The following is a 19243-nucleotide window of genomic DNA, read 5'->3' as shown; positions in this document are numbered from 1 at the left end:
GTTAATTTTTTTGTTTTTAGTAGAGACAGGGTTTCACCACGTTAGCCAAGCTGGTCTTGAACTCCTGACCTCAGGTGATCTGCCCGCCTCAGCCTCCCAAAGTGTTGGAATTACAGGTGTAAGCCACCGCGCCTGGCCAGGGAGACCCCATCTTACAAAACAAAACAAACACGCCAGGTGCGGTGGCTCACGCCTGAAATCCCAGCACTTTTTGGGAGGCTGAGGAGGGCGGATCATGAGGTCAGGAGTTCGAGACCAGCCTGGCCAGCTTGGTGAAACCCCATCTCTACTAAAAATACAAAAAATTAGCAGGGCATGGTGGCACGCTCCTGTAATCCCAGCTACCAGGGAGGCTGAGTCAGGAGAATCACTTGAACCCGGGAGGCGGAGGTTGCAGTGAACCGAGATTGCGCCACTGCACTCCAGTCTGGGCGGTGGAGTGAGACTCTGTCACAAAACAAACAAACAAACCAAAGAGCCAAACACAGTGGCTCACACCTTGAATCCCAATATTTTGAAAATCTGAGGTGGGAGGATCAATTGAGCCCAGAGCCCAGGAGTTCGAGGTTGCAGTGAGCTGTACAGTGAGCTGAGTGACAGAGAGGCCCTGAAAAACACCTTTTTGGGACAATTAGTAAAACCTGAATGGGGTCTGATGATTATATAGTAACAATGTATCCAGAGAGGCCCTGAGAAAGACTTTTTTGGGACAATTAGTAAAATTTGAATGGGGTCTGATGATTTACATAGTAACAATGTATCAGTGTTCATTTCCTGATTTTGATAGTTTATATTGTGGTTCAGTAAGACGATATTTGTAGAAAAATCACATTAAAGTATATCAGGGTGATGGACCATCATACTAACAATTTACTCTTAAACAGTTCAAGGAAAAGTCTTCATATTGTATTTGAAATATTTGTTAATCTGAGATTATTTATAAATGAAAAAATTCTTGAAAAATTACTCTTCAAAAAACAGAAAACAGATGAACCTTGAAAATATCATGCTAAGTGAAATAAGCCAGACACAAAGTAACAAATACGGCACCATTCCACTTACACAGGTTTCCTAGAAGAGGCAAATTCATAGACAAAGTAGAGTAGAGGTTACCAGGGGTCAGGGAGAAAATGAGGAGTTAGTGTTTAGTGGATACAGAGTTTCTGGTTGGGGTGACGAAAAATTTCTGAATATGAACAGTGGTGATGATTACACAACACTGTGAATGTACTTAATGCCACTGAATTGTAAAACTAAAAAAAAATTTAAATGGTAATTTTTTTTTTTTTTTGAGACAGTCTCGTTCTGTCACCCAGGCTGGAGTACAGTAGCACAATCTCGGCTCACTGCAACCTCCGCCTCCTGGGTTTAAGTGATTCTTGGGCCTTAGCCTCCCAAATAGCTGAGATTACAGGCATGCACCACCATGCCCAGCAATGTTTGTATTATTTTTGTAGAGATGGGGTTTCGCCATGTTGGCCAGGCTGGTCTCAAACTCCTGGCCTAAAGTGATCCTCCCACCTTGGCCTCCCAAAGTGCTGAGATTACAGGAGTGAGCCACCACACCTGGCCAAAATGGCAAATTTTATGTTATATGTATTTTTCCACAATTAAAAAAAGTGAGGGGAGTTTTTTTCTAAGTGCCCAATAAGTGTTGTTTCTATTATTTAACAGATAGAAAAATATTCACTTCAAAATTATTAGTAAATGTGAACAATTAGAAAGTAGTTTAGAGAGTCTCTCTGAACCTATTCTGGTTCAGAGGGCCGCCTGTTAAAAAAACTTTTTAAAGATCTGGGTGTGGTGGCTCACGCCTGTAATCACGGCACTTTGAGAGGCTGAGGCAAGCAGATCACAAGGTCAGGAGTTTGAGAAAAGCCTGGCCAATATGGTGAAACCCCATCTCTACAAAAAATACAAAAATTAGCCAGGCGTGGTGGCACATGCCTGTAGTCCCAGCTACTCGGGAGGCTGAGGCAGAAGAATCGCTTGAACCCGGGAGGCGGAGGTTGCGGTGAGCCGAGATTGCGCCACTGCACTCCAGCTTGGGCGACAGAGACTCCATCTCAAAAAAAAAAATTTTAGAAAGAAATAAACTAGCTAAACTATTCCACAATAAAGAAATGATTAAATAAATTATATGGAATTTTTTTTACCCCCCAGTCTATTATTTTATAACCACTTCATAAAAAGTTTCTTTGGGGGTGACATATTACTTACACATCTATTGTGTAGTAAACATGTATGTATATGTGTGTGTACCCAATTACTTTGTTGGAGTGATTGCTGTGGTTTGGAACTGCTGGGGCCAAATTTATGCAAAAATCTACATTTTTGAATAAACTCCTCATGACTAGAGTAAGTTTCCTCAGTATTTGAGAATTCTTCATTTTCTAAAGCTGTACGAACATCAGATATCAATATTTGTAAGCACAGATAATGTAATTTATAATAAAATTGCTTTCTCAACTATTAGTATTAACTATATATCATCTTCATATAGCCTTATAACTCATTTGTACTATTCCATTTTCCTCTGTTCCTTTTATTTTCACTTCCCGTGTAATGTTAGTCTGTACTGATTTCTGAAGAGTTCATTTATGATTAAAGATGTTAACAGATTTAACATCTTGTCAAGCATTGCAAAAAAAAAAAAAAGAATTTCTCTTTTTTTTTTTTGGCCAGGCGCGGTGGCTCACACCTATAATCCTAGCACTTTGGGAGGCCGCGACAGGTGGATCGCCTGAGCTCAGGAGTTCGAGACCAACCTGAACAATATGGCAAAACCCCGTCTCTACTAAAAATACAAAAATTAGCCAAGCATGGAGGCAGGCACCTGTAATCTCAGCTACTTGGGAGGCTGAGGCAAGAGAAACACTTGAATCTGGGAGGCGGAGTTGCAGTGAGTCAAGATTGCACCATTACACTCCAGCTTAGGTGACAGAGTGAGACTTCATCTCAAAAAAAAAAAAAAAAGCATATAAAACAGCACTGAGGCTGGACATGGTGGCGAATGGCTGTAATCCCAGCACTATGGGAGCCCAAGGTGGGCAAATCGTTTGAACCCAGGAGTTCAAGGGTGCAGTAAGCCATGATTGCACCACTGCACTCTAGCCTGGGTGACAGTGAGACCCTGTCTCAAAAAAATAAAATAAAATAAAATCGTATTGAGCTGAGCCAGGTGTGGTGCCATATGCCTGTAATCCCATCTACTCCAGAGGCTGAGCAGGTCAAGGAGATCACTCAAGCCCAAGAGTTCTAAGCCAGCCTGGGCAACATAATGAGGCCCCATCTCTTTAAAAAAGAAAAAGAGGAAGAAGAAGAAGAAGGATTAAGTGTATGATGCTCCCTGTTTTTAAGCAAAACAGTTTGAGTGTAAACAGGAGTGGCTATTTCTCTTAGGTGGGATTATATATGATTATTCTTGCTTTCTGTACATTTGCAACAAATATGATTTACTTTTATAACCAGGAAAAGTTTAAAGCTATAAAATTAAGAAAATCAAAAAGTATATTCACTTATCTAAAATCTTGTGATCTTTGTTTTGTTGTTGTTGGGTTTTTGGCATTTATTATAGTGAAACAGAAAAGTTTTAACAAGTAGTTTAAATCAAGAATCCTAGGCTGGGCGCAGTGGCTCACGCCTGTAATCCCAGCACTTTGGGAGGCTAAGGCGGGTGGATCACAAGGTCAGGAGTTCGAGACCAGCCTGGCCAACATGGTGAAACCCCATCTCTACTAAAAATACAAATATTAGCCAGGCACAGTGGTGGGCACCTGTAATCCCACCTACTCAGGAGGCTGAGGCAGGAGAATTGCTTGAACCTGGGAGGAGGAGGTTGCAGTGACTCAAGATCGCACCACTGCACTCCAGCCTGGGGGATAGAGCAAGACTCTGTCTCAAAAAAAAGAAAAAAAAAAGAATCCTAAACGTATTAGAGCTAGCCACCCCTTCACATCTGAAATTAAATCCTTATATATTTGGGTTGCTAAAAGATGATGAAAGATATGTGACCATCTCACTTTCCTTAACATGCTGCCTCTCCAGTTCTGCTCAGTACAATCACCCAAGTTTAAAGACAATCTACATACAGGTTACATATCCCTAATCCAAAAATGCAAAATCCAAAATGCTCCAAAATCTGAAACTTTCTGAGAGTCAACTGATGCTCAAAGAAAATGCTCATTAACATTCTGAATTTTCTAATTTGGGATGCTTCAACCAGTAGGTAAGCAGAATGTATGTATATATTCCAAAATCCCAAAAAAATCCAAAATCCAAAAAACTTCTGGTCCCAAGCATTTTGGATAAGGAATACTCAATTTTGTACTATACAGATTCCATCACTTTACTCCACCATTTTTCTCAATCCTAACTATGATATAAATGAGGTATGTATTCTGATGTAGGTATGCCTGCAGCTATGCAAATCTCCCCCATTACAGAGGCCCTAGCAACATCAATCAGCTCACCTCAAATGGGTTCAAATTGAAGTAAGAGGAACCAGGACGGGTCAGTCTTTCAATCTGATTTTTCGAAGTTAGAACCGAGTCTCTCTTCTCTATTTGTTTCACCTAAAATTATGAGGATTAAAAACTTCATTAATAGAATTCAATAACAAACTGAATTATCTTAACAAAATGTTCACTGATATGTTCAACAAACATTTATTTGTGTGTTTACCATGTGCAAGACATTTTGCTAAATGCTTTGAGAAATTAAAACTACCATTTGTTGAATTTTAATATAAAAACCTTACATGTATTTATTAATCTCAACAACCCTATGTGGTAGATACTGCTATTATACCCAATTCACAGATAAGAATACTGAGGCTTAGAGAAGGTAACTGACTTGTTCCCAATTACCCAACTTGTAAGCCAGAATTTTAACCCCAACAGTTTGATCCCACAGCAGGCATCAAGAGGATTCAAAGATAAATAAGTCACAGCCTTTAAAGAATTTCCACTTTAATGATGGAAGATGTGCTTGTGTGTGGTTATACTTCATTTATAGCTTTTAATTTTAAGAAAAAAAAATAGGCTGGGCGCAGTGGCTCACGCCTGTAATCCCAACACTTTGGGAGGCTGGGGGGTGGGCAGATCATGAGGTCAGGAGATGGAGTCCATCCTGGCCAACATGGTGAAACCCCGTCTCTACTAAAAATACAAAAAATTAGCTGGGCATGGTGGCATGGCGTGTAGTCCCAGCTACTTGGGAGGCTGAGGCAGGTGAATCGCTTGAACCCCAGGGACAGAGGTTGCAGTGAGCCAAGATCGCGCCACTGGACTCCAGCCTGGGCGACACAGCAAGACTCCGTCTCAAAAAAGAAAAAAAAAAAGTAAGAGATTTCTCTGTGAGGAAAAAAAATAAAGAAAAAAATTTAAAGAGCAAAAAAAGGAAAAATACAATCACAGTAAGACATAAACTATGAGCAGCACTTAAGCTGTTGATGGGAAGGAACAAACAACTCCACCACCTAATTCTAATAGTGTTAGAAAAAATCCCTGACTTGACCAGGCGCAGTAGCTGTCACCTGTAATTCCAACATTTTGGGAGGCTGAGGTGGGTGGATTGCTTGAGCTCAGGAGTTTGAGACAAGCCTGGGCAACATGGCAAAACCCCATCTCTATTTTTAATTTTAAAAAAAGAAAGAAAGGAAAAAGAAAAATCCCTGACCTGAAGACAATGCCAGGGAGAACAAGCACCAGGCAGTCCCAGGAAAACATTCTTGGTGTCACTGTCAGAGTTGGAATGCTAGTTGGAATGAATCTCTGGTATGCTATATGCCATCTTTATTCCTATAGCCAAAACAAGGTTGGAAAGAATTTCATTAACATAAAAAGTCATTCCTTCTAGACATCTTCCCTCTTCACTCTATGAAAACAGGATTTTTTTTTCTCTCTTGTTCACTACCGTATCCCCAACACCTAAATAGCAAACTAGTACATTTCAAATGTTCAATAAACATCTGTTAAATGAATGAGGCCAGTGTGGTAGCTTATGCCTGTAATCCCAGCACTTTGGGAGTCTGAGGCAGGAGGATCACTTGGGTGCAGGAATTCAAGACCAACCTGAGCAACATGGCAAGACCTTGTCTCTATTTTTTAAAAAAAATGACTGAAGCATCCTTCCTTAGATATTTTTTCCCATCCAATTCAAACAAACAAAGGTTGCCATTTGGTTTTTTGTTTGTTTTTGTTTTTTGAGAAGGGGTCTTGCTCTGTCACCCAGGGTGTACTGCAGTGACAGAAGATAGATCATGGCTCACTGCAACCTCCACCTCCTGGGCTCAAGTCATCCTCCAGTCCTCTCGCCTCAGCCTTCCAGGCAGCTGAGACTACAGGCAGTGCCTGCCAGGTGTCTAGACCTAAACGTAACACTTTGGAGAAACTACTATGTAACAAGTACTGTTACAATTGCAAGAAATAAAAGATGGATGTGATATGGTCCTTAACCCTGAATAGCTCACAGCCTGCCGGGGGGCAACTCCATTCCTCAAACCCATGCCAACCTACAGAGGTCCCATCTTCTGCCTTGTTTAACCCTGAGAAAGATGCTTCTGCTTTATTTTTTTATGAAACGCTTTCTTATACAATAACTTTAGTCCTCATGAAAATATTTATTTTAAAATTAACTCTCTTGCCAAGCACAGTGGCTCATGCCTGTAATCCCAACACTTTGGGAGGCCAAGACGGGAGGATTGCTTGAGCCCAGGAGTTTAAGACCAGCCTGGGCAACACAACAAGACCCTGTCACAACAAAAAAAATACAAAAATCAGCCAGGCATGGTGGCCTGAGCTTGTAGTCCCAGCTACTGATGTGGGAGAATCACTTGAGCCCAGGAGGCAGAGGTTGTGCACTCCAGCTTGGGCAAGAGTGAGGCTCTGTCTCAAAATAAATAAATAAAATTAAATTAACTATCTTGTTTTTACAGATGTGGAATATGAAAATCTGCAAAATTAATGTCTTGAACAAATTCAATCCTGGCCAGGCGTGGTGGCTCACGCCTGTAATCCCAGCACTTTGGGAGGCCGAGGCGGGCGGACCTTAAGTCAGGAGGTCGAGACCAGTCTGGCCAACATGGTGAAACCCCCGTCTCTACCAAAAATAAAAAAATTAGCCAGGCGTGGTGGCAGGCGCCTGTAATCCCAGCTACTCGGGAGGCTGAGGCGAGAGAATCACTTGAACCAGGGAGGCAGAGGTTGCAGTGGGCCAAGATCGTGCCACTGCACTCCAGGCCTGGGCGACAAGAGCAAAACTCCGCCTTAGAAAAAAAAAAAAAAGAATTCAATCCCAGTCCAGTCAGGTTAACTGTCTTCCAAGAATTTTTTTCTTTTTTAGACAGTCTCTCGCTCTGTCACCCAGGCTGGAGTGCAGTGGCGCGATCTCTGCTCACTGCAAGCTCTGCCTCCCGGGTTCACGCCATTCTCCTGCCTCAGCCTCCCGAGTGGCTGGGACTACAGGCGCCCACTACCAGGCCCAGCTAATTTTTTGTATTTCTAGTAGAGACGGGGTTTCACCGTGGTCTCGATCTCCTGACCTCGTGATCCGCCCGTCTCGGCCTCCCAAAGTGCTGGGATTACAGGCGTGAGCCACCGCGCCCAACCAAGAATTTTTTTTCTATCCTTTTTTTCCTTCTTTTTAAAGAGACAGGGTCTCACTCTGTCGCCAAAAATGGAGTGCAGTGGTCCGATCATAGGTCACTGCAGCCTAGAGCTTTTGGGTTCCTCCCGCCTGGGCCTCCCAAAGTGCTGGGATTACAGATGTGAGCCACTATGCCCAGCCCCTTGCAATAATTTAATCTGAGATTCTGACTCCAAACGGCATGCTTTTATTTCATTTATTCATTCATTCACTCAACAAATATTTACTGAGCATCCACTACATACTATGCGCTGGAGATGCGATAGTAAAGGAGGCTCAGAACAAGCTCACTGCTGTCCTAACATACCACCAAGCAAGCTGTAACCTACTGTAAGACCCCAAACTATTTCACCTCCTTAAACCTCAGGTTCGTCATCTGTAAAATGGGGGTAATATAATGCCTAACTGGCATGATACACAGTGCCTGGCGTTCGTGAATGGCAGAAACAACCACTAAAACAACTCATTACAAAGGACTAAGAAACGTCTCGGGGGCCAAGAAGGCTAAGTCACTCCCAGGAAGGGCCCAGCCTCTGCCAGCCCCCGACTCCGCGGACTTGGGGCACTCTGCCCGCGCGCCCGCACTATGTTGGACACACTCGCCACCTCCCTCGATAGGTCGAACACCATCCCCTCTTTCGTTGCCCCGGGGGATCTCCCAGCAGCTATCTGTGGGAGACGCTCACACACCCCCAGACCCCCGCCACCCCGAAGACTGGACTGAAGGAATCGCCCAACGGTCCAGGCCAGGCGGCCACTGCCTTTGTCCACTGGGAAAGCAGATCCGGGAGAGGTCACCCGGGTGCCATTACTCCTCACTCTGTGTTCACCTCACTGTAGAAGGTCATAAATGCTTCCTCGGTGCTGCCTCCGCCGCCTGAAGTCCCACTCTCTCCTGAAGCCGCCATTTCCCCGGCCCAGCCACCACGTGACCCTTCTGCGCAGGCGTCGCCTCACGTGACTCTTACAGGTCCGCTTCTCTAGCCCCGCCTCCCGTCTGAGAGGTTCTTAAAGGGCTCGCAGCCCAGCCAGGCACTTTAAACGTAGGTGGGCTTTTTAAAATTTAAACGAATTACACATAACATATAATTAACCACTTTAAAGTAAATAATGTGCTTAAGTTATTGTTGCTAGGTAAAAAATAATAAGAAGAATAAAAGAAAAAGTGAATAATTCAGTGGGTTTATTTATTTATTTATTTTTGAGACAGGATCTCTGTCGTCCAGGCTGGAGTCGAGTGGTGCAATCACAGCTCACTGCAGCCTCGACCTCCCAAGCTCAAGCGATCCTCTCACTTCAGCCTCCCAAGTAGCTGGGACTGCAGGCGCGCGCCACCATGCCCGGCTAATTTTATGTACTTTTGTAGAGACGGGGTCTTGCCACGTTGCCCAGGCCTCCCGAAGTACAGGAATTACAGGCATGAGCCACCGCGCCGGACCGGCTCAGCGGTCTTTAGAACATTCACAATGTTCTGCAACCACCATGTCTATCTGGTTCCAAAATAGTTTCATCACCTCAAAAGGAGACTTAGTATCTACTTTTTTTTTTTTAGACGGAGTCTCACTCTGTCACCCAGGCTGGAGTGCAGTGGCGCCTCCCCGGTTCCAGAAATTCTCCTGCCTTAGCCTCCCGAGTAGCTGAGATTACAGACAAACACCACCATGCCCCGCTAATTTTTATATTTTTAGTAAAGACGGATTTTCACCATGTTGGCCAGGATGGTCTACGATCTCCTGACGTCGTAATCCGCTCGCCTTGGCCTCCCAAAGTGCTGGGATTACAGGCGTGAGCCACCGCGCCTGGCCGAGGAGACCTAGTACCTATTAAGCAGTTACTCCCTATTCGCCCCCTCTCCCCAGTCCCTGAAAACAAGCAATCTGTGTTCTATCTATATGGATTTACCTATTCTGGATATTTCACATAAATGGAGTTAAACAATATGTGAATACGTATTTCACATAAATGGAATTAAACAAAATACCAGGCAGGGCTGCTATTTTCTCAACTAAAATATGATCAATAAAGCCAGTTTTACTATTTCATAGAAAACAAAGAAGGTTTTTTTTTGTTTTGTTTTTTTTGAGGCAGAGGCTTGCTCTGTTGCCCAGGCTGGAGTGCAGTGGCATGATCTTGGCTCACTGCAACCGCCGCCTCCCAGGTTCAAGCGATTCTCCTGCCTCAACCTCCTGAGTAGCTGAAATTGCAGGCGCATGTCACCACGCCCGGCTGATTTTTGTATTTTTAGTAGAGACGGAGTTAGTCAGGCTGATCTCGAACTCCTGACCTCATGATCCACCCGCCTCGGCCTCCCAAAGTGCTGGGATTATAGGTGTGAGACACCACGCCCAGCCCCAAAGAAGGTATTTTTATAATCATCAATCAGGTAGATAATCTGGCCCAATTCTCTCATCTAAAAAAGAAGAAACAGAGAAGAGAAAATGAGTTAGAGAAGAGCTATAAACTTCATGAGAGTAAAGACTACTGTTGTCTTGTTCACATTCATTAGATGGATGAAGGGAGGTTAAGGTCAAGCTTTCCCTAGACTCCTACTTATCCTTTTTTTTTTTTTTTTTTTTTTGAGACAGAGTTTCGCTCTTGTTACCCAGGCTGGAGTGCAATGGCGCGATCTCAGCTCACCGCAACCTCAGCCTCCCGGGTTCAAGCATTCTCCTGCCTCAGCCTCCCAAGTAGCTGGGATTACAGGCATGTGCCACCACGCCTAGCTAATTTATTTTTAATTTTTATTTATTTATTTATTTTTGAGACAGTTTCTCTCTTGTTGACCAGGCTGGAGTGCAAAGGCGTGATCTCAGCTCACTGCACCCCCTGCCTCTCAGGTTCAAGCGATTCTCCTGCCTCAGCCTCCCGAGTAGCTGGGATTACAGATATGCGCCACCATGCCCAGCTAATTTTTCATATTTTTTTTTAGTAGAGATGGGGTTTCTCCATGTTGGTCAGGCTGGTCTCGAATTCCCAACCTCAGGTGATCTGCCCGCCTCGGCCTCCCAAAGTGCTGGGATTACAGGCGTGAGCCACCGCGCCTGGCCTGCTCTTTTCTACTGCATTGCACCACATTGCCAAAAGTGCAGTTATTAAGCCCATTCAACAATATGTTGCTAACGAAAAAAACAAACTAAAATATTTTTTAAAGGTTTATTCTGAGCCAAGATGAGTGACCATTGCTTGGGGAAACACAGCCTCAAGAGGTCCTAGGAAACTGTGCCTGAGGTGGTCAAGTTATAATTTGGGTTTTCTTTTTTTTTTTGTTTTGAGACAGAGTCTCGCTTTGTCACCAGGCTGGAGTGCAGTTGCGCAATCTCGGCTCACTGCAACCTCTGCCTCCCGGGTTCAAGCCAATTCTCCTTTCTCAGCCTCCTGAGTAGCTGCGATTACAGTCGCGTGCCACCACACCCAGCTGATTTTTGTATTTTTAGTAGAGACGGGGTTTCTCCATGTTGGCCAGGCTGGTCTCGAACTCCGGACCTCAGGTGATCCACCCACTTCGGCCTCCCAAAGTGTTGGGATTACAGGCGTGAGCCACCGCGCCCAGCCAGAACACTGACACTTCTCATAACAAATGAGCGCGATTTATGTATATCTAAGCCAGGGCACATTGGACGTCGGTATCCTGGACATCAGCATCCTGGACACAGCTCCCAAACCCCGAATTCCCCCATTTTATTGATGCTAGCAGGCATCAATAAAGGAAGGGAAAACTTCCTTTGGGCTTTGAATAATAACGACTTTAGAATTGAAATCGTGGGCTGGAGGTGGACGCCACGCCTCATTCTGATGAGTCCAAGAGCCGAAATTTCGGCTTCTGGCACTCCCCCCACGCAGCTCTCCAAACTCCTCCATCATTCCTCTTTCCAGTCCTTTGGCCCTAAGCCCTTGCTAGCGGTTGGCTAAGAATAAACCCGTCTCTTGCTAGGGATTCGCTGTGAGCTCCGGGAAGCCCGCCTCCGCTCTTCCGTGATTCGCTACTCCTGTGTTCATCTGCCCCTCCGTCGACCAGATTGGGTGCTTGGCCGTCCCTGCCATTAGCGCGTAACGAGAGACTGCTTGCTGCGGCAGAGACGCCAGAGGTGCAGCTCCAGCAGCAATGGCAGTGACGGCGTTGGCGGCGCGGACGTGGCTTGGCGTGTGGGGCGTGAGGACCATGCAAGCCCGAGGCTTCGGCTCGGATCAGGTACGCTGCGGCAGTGTCCGCTGCTCCAGCCCCGCGGGCGGATCCCATCTTTGCTTCCGTACCTTTACCAGTGTCCCTGTCTCTCTGCAGTCCGAGAATGTCGACCGGGGCGCGGGCTCCATCCGGGAAGCCGGTGGGGCCTTCGGAAAGAGAGAGCAGGCTGAAGAGGAACGATATTTCCGGTGAGGTTCACCGGGTCCCAAGTCCAGCCCTAGATCTCCCAAGGGCCTTCCAATCCTTAAACTGCCAATCGCCCCACCCGTTCCTACCTGGTGCCTTGGGCGCCCCATCCCCCAACAGAACTCCCGGGCCCCAATCCAGTATACCCTAACCCTTGATGTCCCGACCGTTGCCACGTATAGGGCACTCCCAGTTCCCTGCACAACAGTTTCAGGCCCCCAAACCATTTCCACCGGCGGGTCTCCAAACAACCCACGGCTCAACTCCTCCTTTATCATTACCATCTCCCGCGTGGAGTTCTCCTCAGGTCGTGCGAAACACCCCCAGATTCTTCGCACAGTGTCTAGATCCGACCGTCCAACGTTTGCCTCCCAGCCTGACTCCCTCGGCCCTTACCCACCTGTCACCCCCTCTACGCTCTCCTTCCTCGCCAGCACGCCTTAGCTTTGCAAGCCTGCATGCATTCAGGCTTCTCAGGTGTTTCTAGACCCCCGACTCCGCAAGAGTGAGGATGATGGGAGCTGGTCATGGGAGCTACTTATGGTTGGACACCATCTTCTAAAGGCTTTTGCCCTACTCAGCCCAGCCTAGACCTGTAGATTTCCCTCTCCTGCTTAGGAGTGTGGAGTGGGCTGGGCCTCCCTTTGCCAGCCCTGAGTTATCTTTAACTGACTTCTGTCCACTCTGGAGAGCAGTGAGGAATTAATCTTGCTTTTGCTTGTCCTTTGGCCTTTCACTTCTGCGTTCTGTTGAGAATTATCACCATGACACCTGCCATACCGTATAGAGAGCCAAGGTACAGCCGTTAGAGACTATCTAATTCAGCCCCTACATTTTGTAGTTAAGGAAAAATGAGGCCTAAATGTGACCAAACCAACATTGTAATCCAGTCCCTTCTTGGAACCTAAATTGAACTGCCAAGTACTGCGCATGCAAGAGACCCTTTACTGGCCTTACAGTGGGCCATTCATTTCTATAGGCAAAGAAAGCTCTAGACAGATTGGAATAGGAAATGGATATTTGCCTTTTAGCTACACCCCTTTGTCTGTCTTCCTCATTTTGTTCCTTTTTTTTCCCCTAAAGGGGAGTCAAGTTCCCTGGGTTGTTCCCCTCATAAGGTATTAGGGACTTGTGTCACATCTCTCTGGAGTTTTCTATTTTAAAGAGGAATCTGAAAGCAATAAGCTCTTTGGTCTTCTTAAGATGGCTACTCCTCAATTTAAGATGGGGTATTCTTTCACTAGTTGAGGAGTAGAAGAGGATGACCAGCTAGACTCCCATGGAATTGGGACTCCTATTCCTTGCTTAGACATTACGGGTTATGCTTAGAGATCTCTTTGGGGTGAAGGATTGAAATTAAACCCTGAGCCACCGTGTCCTTGTAGAGCACAGAGTAGAGAACAACTGGCAACTTTGAAAAAACACCATGAAGAAGAAATCGTTCATCATAAGAAGGAGATTGAGCGTCTGCAGAAAGAAATTGAGCGGCATAAGCAGAAGATCAAAATGCTAAAACATGATGATTAAGTGCACACAGTTCCCCATAGAATGGCACATGTCATTGCCCACTTCTGTGTAGGCATGGTTCTGGTTTAACTAATATTTGTCTGTGTGCTACTAACAGATTATAATAAATTGTCATCAGTGAACTGTGTTTGATGCCTTCTTCTATCTGGAAGAGATAGACAGACACTAATGGACTGCTGAAATGGATTAGAGGCGTCCCTGCATCCAGGAACCCACAGACAATGCACCGTGTGATAAGTGCTATGAAACAACACAAGTTGGGGGGATAGGTGTGACACAGACAAAGTACCCCTCCCCGTCTAATTAGAGGTGTTCAGAGAAAGCTTCCTGAAGGATAAATCCCAATCTGAAGCATAAAGATCAGGAGGATCCTGGAGATCCGAAGGAGTCATTGCTTCAAAAGATACAATTAGGCCAGGTGCAGTGGCTCATGCCTGTAATCCCAGCACTTTGGAAGGCCAAGGTGGGTGGATCACCTGAGGTCAGGAGTTCAAGACCAGCCTGGACAACAGTAAAACCCCGTCTCTATTAAAAATACAAAAATTAGCCAGGGGTGGTGGCATGCACCTGTAGTCCCAGCTACTCAGGAGGCTGAGGCAGGAAAACCACTTGAACCTGGGAGGTGTAGGTTGCAGTGAGCCGAGACTGTGCCACTGCACTCCAGTCTGGGTGACAGAATGAGACTCCGTCTCAAAAAAAAAAAAGATACAACTGAAAGTACCATCAGTTAAAACAGCATTTTGCATTTTTAAAATGGTTTAGAGGATACTTAATATGAGCTAGTCATCCTTGTTCTAATTTTGTAGATTGAGAGAACTGGAATTAGAAATCATGTGATTTATACAGTCACTCAGCACCTTGGCAGTGAGACTTGTGTCCAGGTTTTTTGACTACTAAACCAAGTCTGTTATTAGCAGAAAATCAGAATTATTTCTTAGGTTATATTTTGCTTTGCCAAGTATTTTGTTTCAAATTAGACTTGAGGGCCTAGTATAACTAAATTATTATACAAACTAGTTGTGGAACTCCTCTAGGCAAAAAAATTTGAGGTGACATTTGGGCCATTAGCAAAACATTTTCAGTTCACCAGTTCAGTAGAGTATTTGCCCAGGATTGTAATGAGTTATTTGTTCTAAGACCCTATCTATCTCACAAGGGCCTCTAGGACCATTGAGTGATAAAAGCTTGGAGAAGTCGCATTGACCTTGTCTGTACAGACAAAACACTAGATAGTTTGACTTGCCCGTGAAACTGAACACAGCCAGGTGTGGTATGTGCCTACAGTTCTGCTACTTGGCAGTCTGAGGCAAGACGATTGCTTGAGCCCAGGAGTTCCAGACATGCCTGGGCAGCATTTTGACCCCATCTCTTTAAAAAAAAAAATAAACTTTGAATTATAATGATTATAATGTTGCTGAATCTCAGCACTGAGGCCTCAGTAGTGCCTATAAATCTTGCAAGTGGCCAGCAACAAAATAACCTGAAAAGATGAAGTTCAAGAAACAATCATACTAAGTCAAATGCCTTTTATTTTAACATTATTAACAGTGCAACACTTGAAAAGTTTAAAAATTGGAAACAAGTATTAGCAAACATCTTTAATTTTGCATATTTGTAACCAAAAAAACAAGGTATACAAAATCCCCTGAATTTGTACATGATAGTGTTTTTTTGACTTATAATCAACAATTGCCTTACTAAGAGTGATGTTCCTGAATTGTTTCCTCAGTAAAGGTGTACCACAGGCTGGGCGCGATGGCTCATGCCTGTAATCCCAGCATTTTGAGAGGCCGAGGCAGGCGGATCACCTGAGGTCAGGAGTTCAAGACCAGCCTGGCTAACATGGCAAAACCCCATCTCTACTAAAAATACAAAAATTAGCCATGTGTGGTGGTGGGCACCTGTAATCCCCGCTACTCGGGAGGCTGAGGCAGGAGAATCACTTGAACCTGGGAGGCAGAAGTTGCAGTGAGCTGAGATTGTGCCACTGTACTCCAGCCTGAGAGACAGAGTGAGACTCCATCTCAACAACAACCAAAAAAAGATTAAATAGGCTAATTTAAATATATCTGAACTTTGTGAAAATGGTAACTCATGGTCTTTTTGTTATGATATACCTGTGGTTAATTTTTCTATCATGCTGCAGTAAAAGCAAGATGTAAATACTGAGTAATATCACAAACATGTTTGAATCCTAGAAGAATTTATGTGACATGAGCCAGTAACCACAGAAAAAACAGCACAGGTCATAGGTGGTTCTTAGAATCAGGATAATTTGGAAAATACTACAGCAGTGGTTCCATGAGCCAGCAGTGTCAGCATCACCTGGGAACTTGTTAGAAATGCAAATTCTCGGCAGGGCGCGGTGGCTCTTGCCTGTAATCCCAGCAATTTGGGAGGCCGAGGTGGGTGGGTCACAAGGTCAGGAGTTCGAGACCAGCCTGGCCAATATGGTAAAACCGTCTCTACTAAAAATCCAAAAATTAGCTGAGCATGGTGGCGGGCACCTGTAGTCCCAGCTACTCGGGAGGCTGAGGCAGGAGAATGGCGTGAACCCGGGAGGCGGAGCTTGCAGTGAGCCGAGATCGTGCCACTGCACTCCAGCCTGGGCGACAGAGCGAGACTCCGTCTTAAAAAAAAAAAAAGAAATGTAAATTCTCAGGCCCCACCACAAACCTGCTGAAACTGGGGGTTTGACTCAGCAATCCTTTAACAAGCCCTCCAGTTGATTCTGTCATGTATGCACCAAAGTTTGACGATCATTGTAGTACAGGTAGTTTCTCATGGAATCTGCTGGCATTTTTGGGTAAACACTTTTATAAAGACAGATTATTAGGTATAATAAAAGTAACTATATATGTTTAATATAATTCATAATATGAATGTGACTTTAGAATTTAGAAATAAATGGTTCTTGTATGGAACTTGTTAACATTTGAGAACACAGCATTCCACAGAATACAATTTGGGAAATACTTCACTTGTATAATATATTTATTGCCTTAGTCAAAATTCTTTTTGTCCTCCGCCTCCCACTGCTTCACTTGACTAGCCTAAAAAAATAAAAAATAAAATCCTTTTTGTTTACATGTAACAGCACTGGCTGTCTAAAGGGGAAGAAAAAGAGTAATTTACTGGAAGAAATAGGGGCTATTGTCTCACAGAATCTCAAGAAGATTTCAGCAAACAAGACGCAGGAAAAAAAGGGACAGCAGTAGCCAGAGGAGTTCTGTGAACTTACAGGAGCAGATCTGTCTAAGCAACTTCTAAACCCTCTGGGTCAGAATCGTGCTGGCTGGGCTGGGCGCAGTGGCTCCCCGCTGTAATCCCAGCACTTTGGGAGGCCAAGGCGGACGGATCACTTGATCCCAGGAGCTTGAGACCAGCCTGGGTAACATGACCAAACCCCACTTCTGCAGAAAATACAAAAAAATAAATAATAATAATAATAATAATAATAATAATAATAATGGCGGTACAGTCCTGCAGTCCCAGCTACCTGGGAGGCTGAGGTTGAAGTGAGCTGTGATCATGGCACTGTACTCCAGCCTGGGCAACAGAGTGAGACCCTGTTTCCAAAAAAAAAAAAAGAATCATTGGGGTGCTTTTTTTTAATATATTTGAAAGAGTTCTATAGAATTTTATGTAGTGAAGTTATTTAACAATCGCAGAATTAATGGAGCACTTTAAAATTATTTGCTCATTAAATCTCATATTTTTAGCAAATAGATCCATTCCATTAGTTTAATTTTATAACCAAAGTAACCAAAGCAGGGAATTGTGAAGTAACTTTCACAAGGTCACATGATCAGGTTTGTGCTGATCAAGGTCTTCACTTCAGAACTCTTGCTCCCACAACCTTGAGTTGCAGTTCCAATCCAGTGCTTCAGTTGCCTATTAGCTAGCTCCCTCCTCAATCTGGGGGAGTGGGAGGTACATGGGTAGTGGGGTATGGGTGGTAAAGGCAAGGGCTCCCAGAAGTAAATATAGAAGTGCCAGCAGTTGGTGTTGGCATTAGCTTTTTGGCTGTAACATAAACCCCGTCAGCATGTCTATGCATGCCTATATGATGCAAACACATGTTTGCAATAGAGCCTAGTTTGAGATTTTCACAACAGTAAGTCTAAAGTTGTAGTTCTCAGGCCGGGCGCAATGCCTCACATGTGTAATACCAGCACTTTGGGAGACCGAGGCAGGCGGATCGATCACCTGAGGTCAGGAGTTTGAGACCAACCTAGCCAATGTGGTGAAACCCCGTCTCTACTAAAAATACAAAAATTAGTCAGGCATGGTGGCGCACACCTGTCCAGCTACTTGGGAGACTGAGGCAAGCGAATCACTTGAACCCAGGAGGCGGAGGTTGCAGTGAGCCGAGATTGCACCACTGCATTCCAGCTTGGGCGACAGAGCAAGACTCCAACTCAAAAACAAGTAAAATAAAATAAAATAATAAGGCTGTAGTTCTTAGCACAGGTGGCACATTGAAATATGTGGAGAGCTTTAAAATCTCTTCCGCAGCCGGGCGTGGTGGTTCACACCTGTAATCCCGGCACTTAGGGAGGCTGAGGCGGACGAATCACGAGGTCAAGAGATCGAGACCATCCTGGCTAACATGGTGAAACCCTGTCTCTATTAAAAATACAAAAATTAGCCAGGCATGGCGGCACGCGCCTGTAGTCCCAGCTACTCGGGAGGCTGAGGCAGGAGAATCGCTTGAACCCGGGAGGTGGAGGTTGCAGTGAGCCAAGATTGTGTCACTGCACTCCAGCCTGGGCAACAGAGCGAGACTCCGTCTCAAAAAAAAAAAAAAAAAAGAAAGCAGAAATAGGCCAAAAGCTAGGCCTCTTGCACCAGTCAAGTTGTGAATACAAAGAAAAAGTTCTTGAAGGACATTAAAAATGCTACTCCAGTGAACATACAAATGATAAGAAAGCAAAACAACCTTATTGCTGATATGGAGAAAGTTTGAGTTATCCGGATAGATGATCAAGCAAGCCACAACATTCCCTTAAGGCAAAACCGAATATGGAGAAAAGCCCTAAATCTCTTCAATTCTAAGAAGGCTAAGAGAGGTGAGGAGGCTGCACAAGAAAAGTCTGAAGCTGGCCAGGTGCAGTGGCTCACGCCTGTAATGCCAATACTTCGGGAGACTGAGGCGGGAGGATCCCCTGAGCTCAGGAGTTCAGTCATCATGCCGCTGCACTCCAGCCTTTATTGGAGTAGCATTTTTAATGCTACACGAATGATAAGAAACCAAAACAGCCTTATTGCTGATAGGAAGAAAGTTTGTGTGATCTCAAACTTTGATAAAAGATCAAATCATCCACAATAGTCCCTTAAGCCAAAACCTAATCCTGAGCTCAACGGAAACACCTGCCTCAGTCTCCCAAAGTGTTGGGATGACAGGCGTGAGCCACCACGCCCAGCTCAAAAATTTTTAATTTTTTTTCTCTTTTTTTTTTGAGAGGAGTTTCACTCTTGTTGCCTAAGCGGGAGTGCAATGGCACAGTCTCGGCTCACCGCAACCTCACCTTCCAGGTTCAAGTGATTATCCTGCCTCAGCCTCCCAAGTAGCTGGGATTACAGGCATGCACCAACATGCCCAGCTAATTTTGTATTTTTAGTAAAGATGGGGTTTCTTCACGTTGGTCAGGCTGTTCTTGAACTCCCGACCTCAAGTGATCCGCCCGCCTCGGCCTC

At 44.7% G+C, this 19243-nt stretch overlaps 2 protein-coding genes across 2 annotated transcripts in view; one reads left to right on the top strand and one right to left on the bottom strand.

Annotated features, from left to right (window-relative positions):
* The window catches only part of DNAJC8 (DnaJ heat shock protein family (Hsp40) member C8), a 31344-nt gene extending 22720 nt beyond the window's left edge, over positions 1 to 8624 (bottom strand). Inside the window, exons 1-2 of the mRNA XM_031008674.3 lie at positions 8478 to 8624; positions 4473 to 4574 (exon numbers count right to left, since the gene is read on the bottom strand). Of these exons, the coding sequence (XP_030864534.1) occupies positions 4473 to 4574; positions 8478 to 8555 (180 nt within the window). The 5' untranslated portion in view covers positions 8556 to 8624. The remainder of the gene's footprint in view (positions 1 to 4472; positions 4575 to 8477) is intronic.
* A 2959-nt stretch (positions 8625 to 11583) lies between these two features.
* On the top strand, positions 11584 to 13665 carry ATP5IF1 (ATP synthase inhibitory factor subunit 1). Its single transcript, XM_004025287.4, has 3 exons — positions 11584 to 11836; positions 11927 to 12018; positions 13402 to 13665. Exons 1-3 carry the CDS (start codon positions 11750 to 11752, stop codon positions 13541 to 13543), a joined length of 321 nt encoding a protein of 106 aa, XP_004025336.1. The 5' UTR covers positions 11584 to 11749; the 3' UTR covers positions 13544 to 13665.
* Positions 13666 to 19243: the final 5578 nt, after the last annotated feature.

The sequence above is a fragment of the Gorilla gorilla genome, chromosome 1, assembly GCF_029281585.2.
Source record: "Gorilla gorilla gorilla isolate KB3781 chromosome 1, NHGRI_mGorGor1-v2.1_pri, whole genome shotgun sequence".
Taxonomy (NCBI): Eukaryota; Metazoa; Chordata; class Mammalia; order Primates; family Hominidae; genus Gorilla; species Gorilla gorilla.
This window is presented reverse-complemented; position numbering and strand designations above follow the sequence as displayed.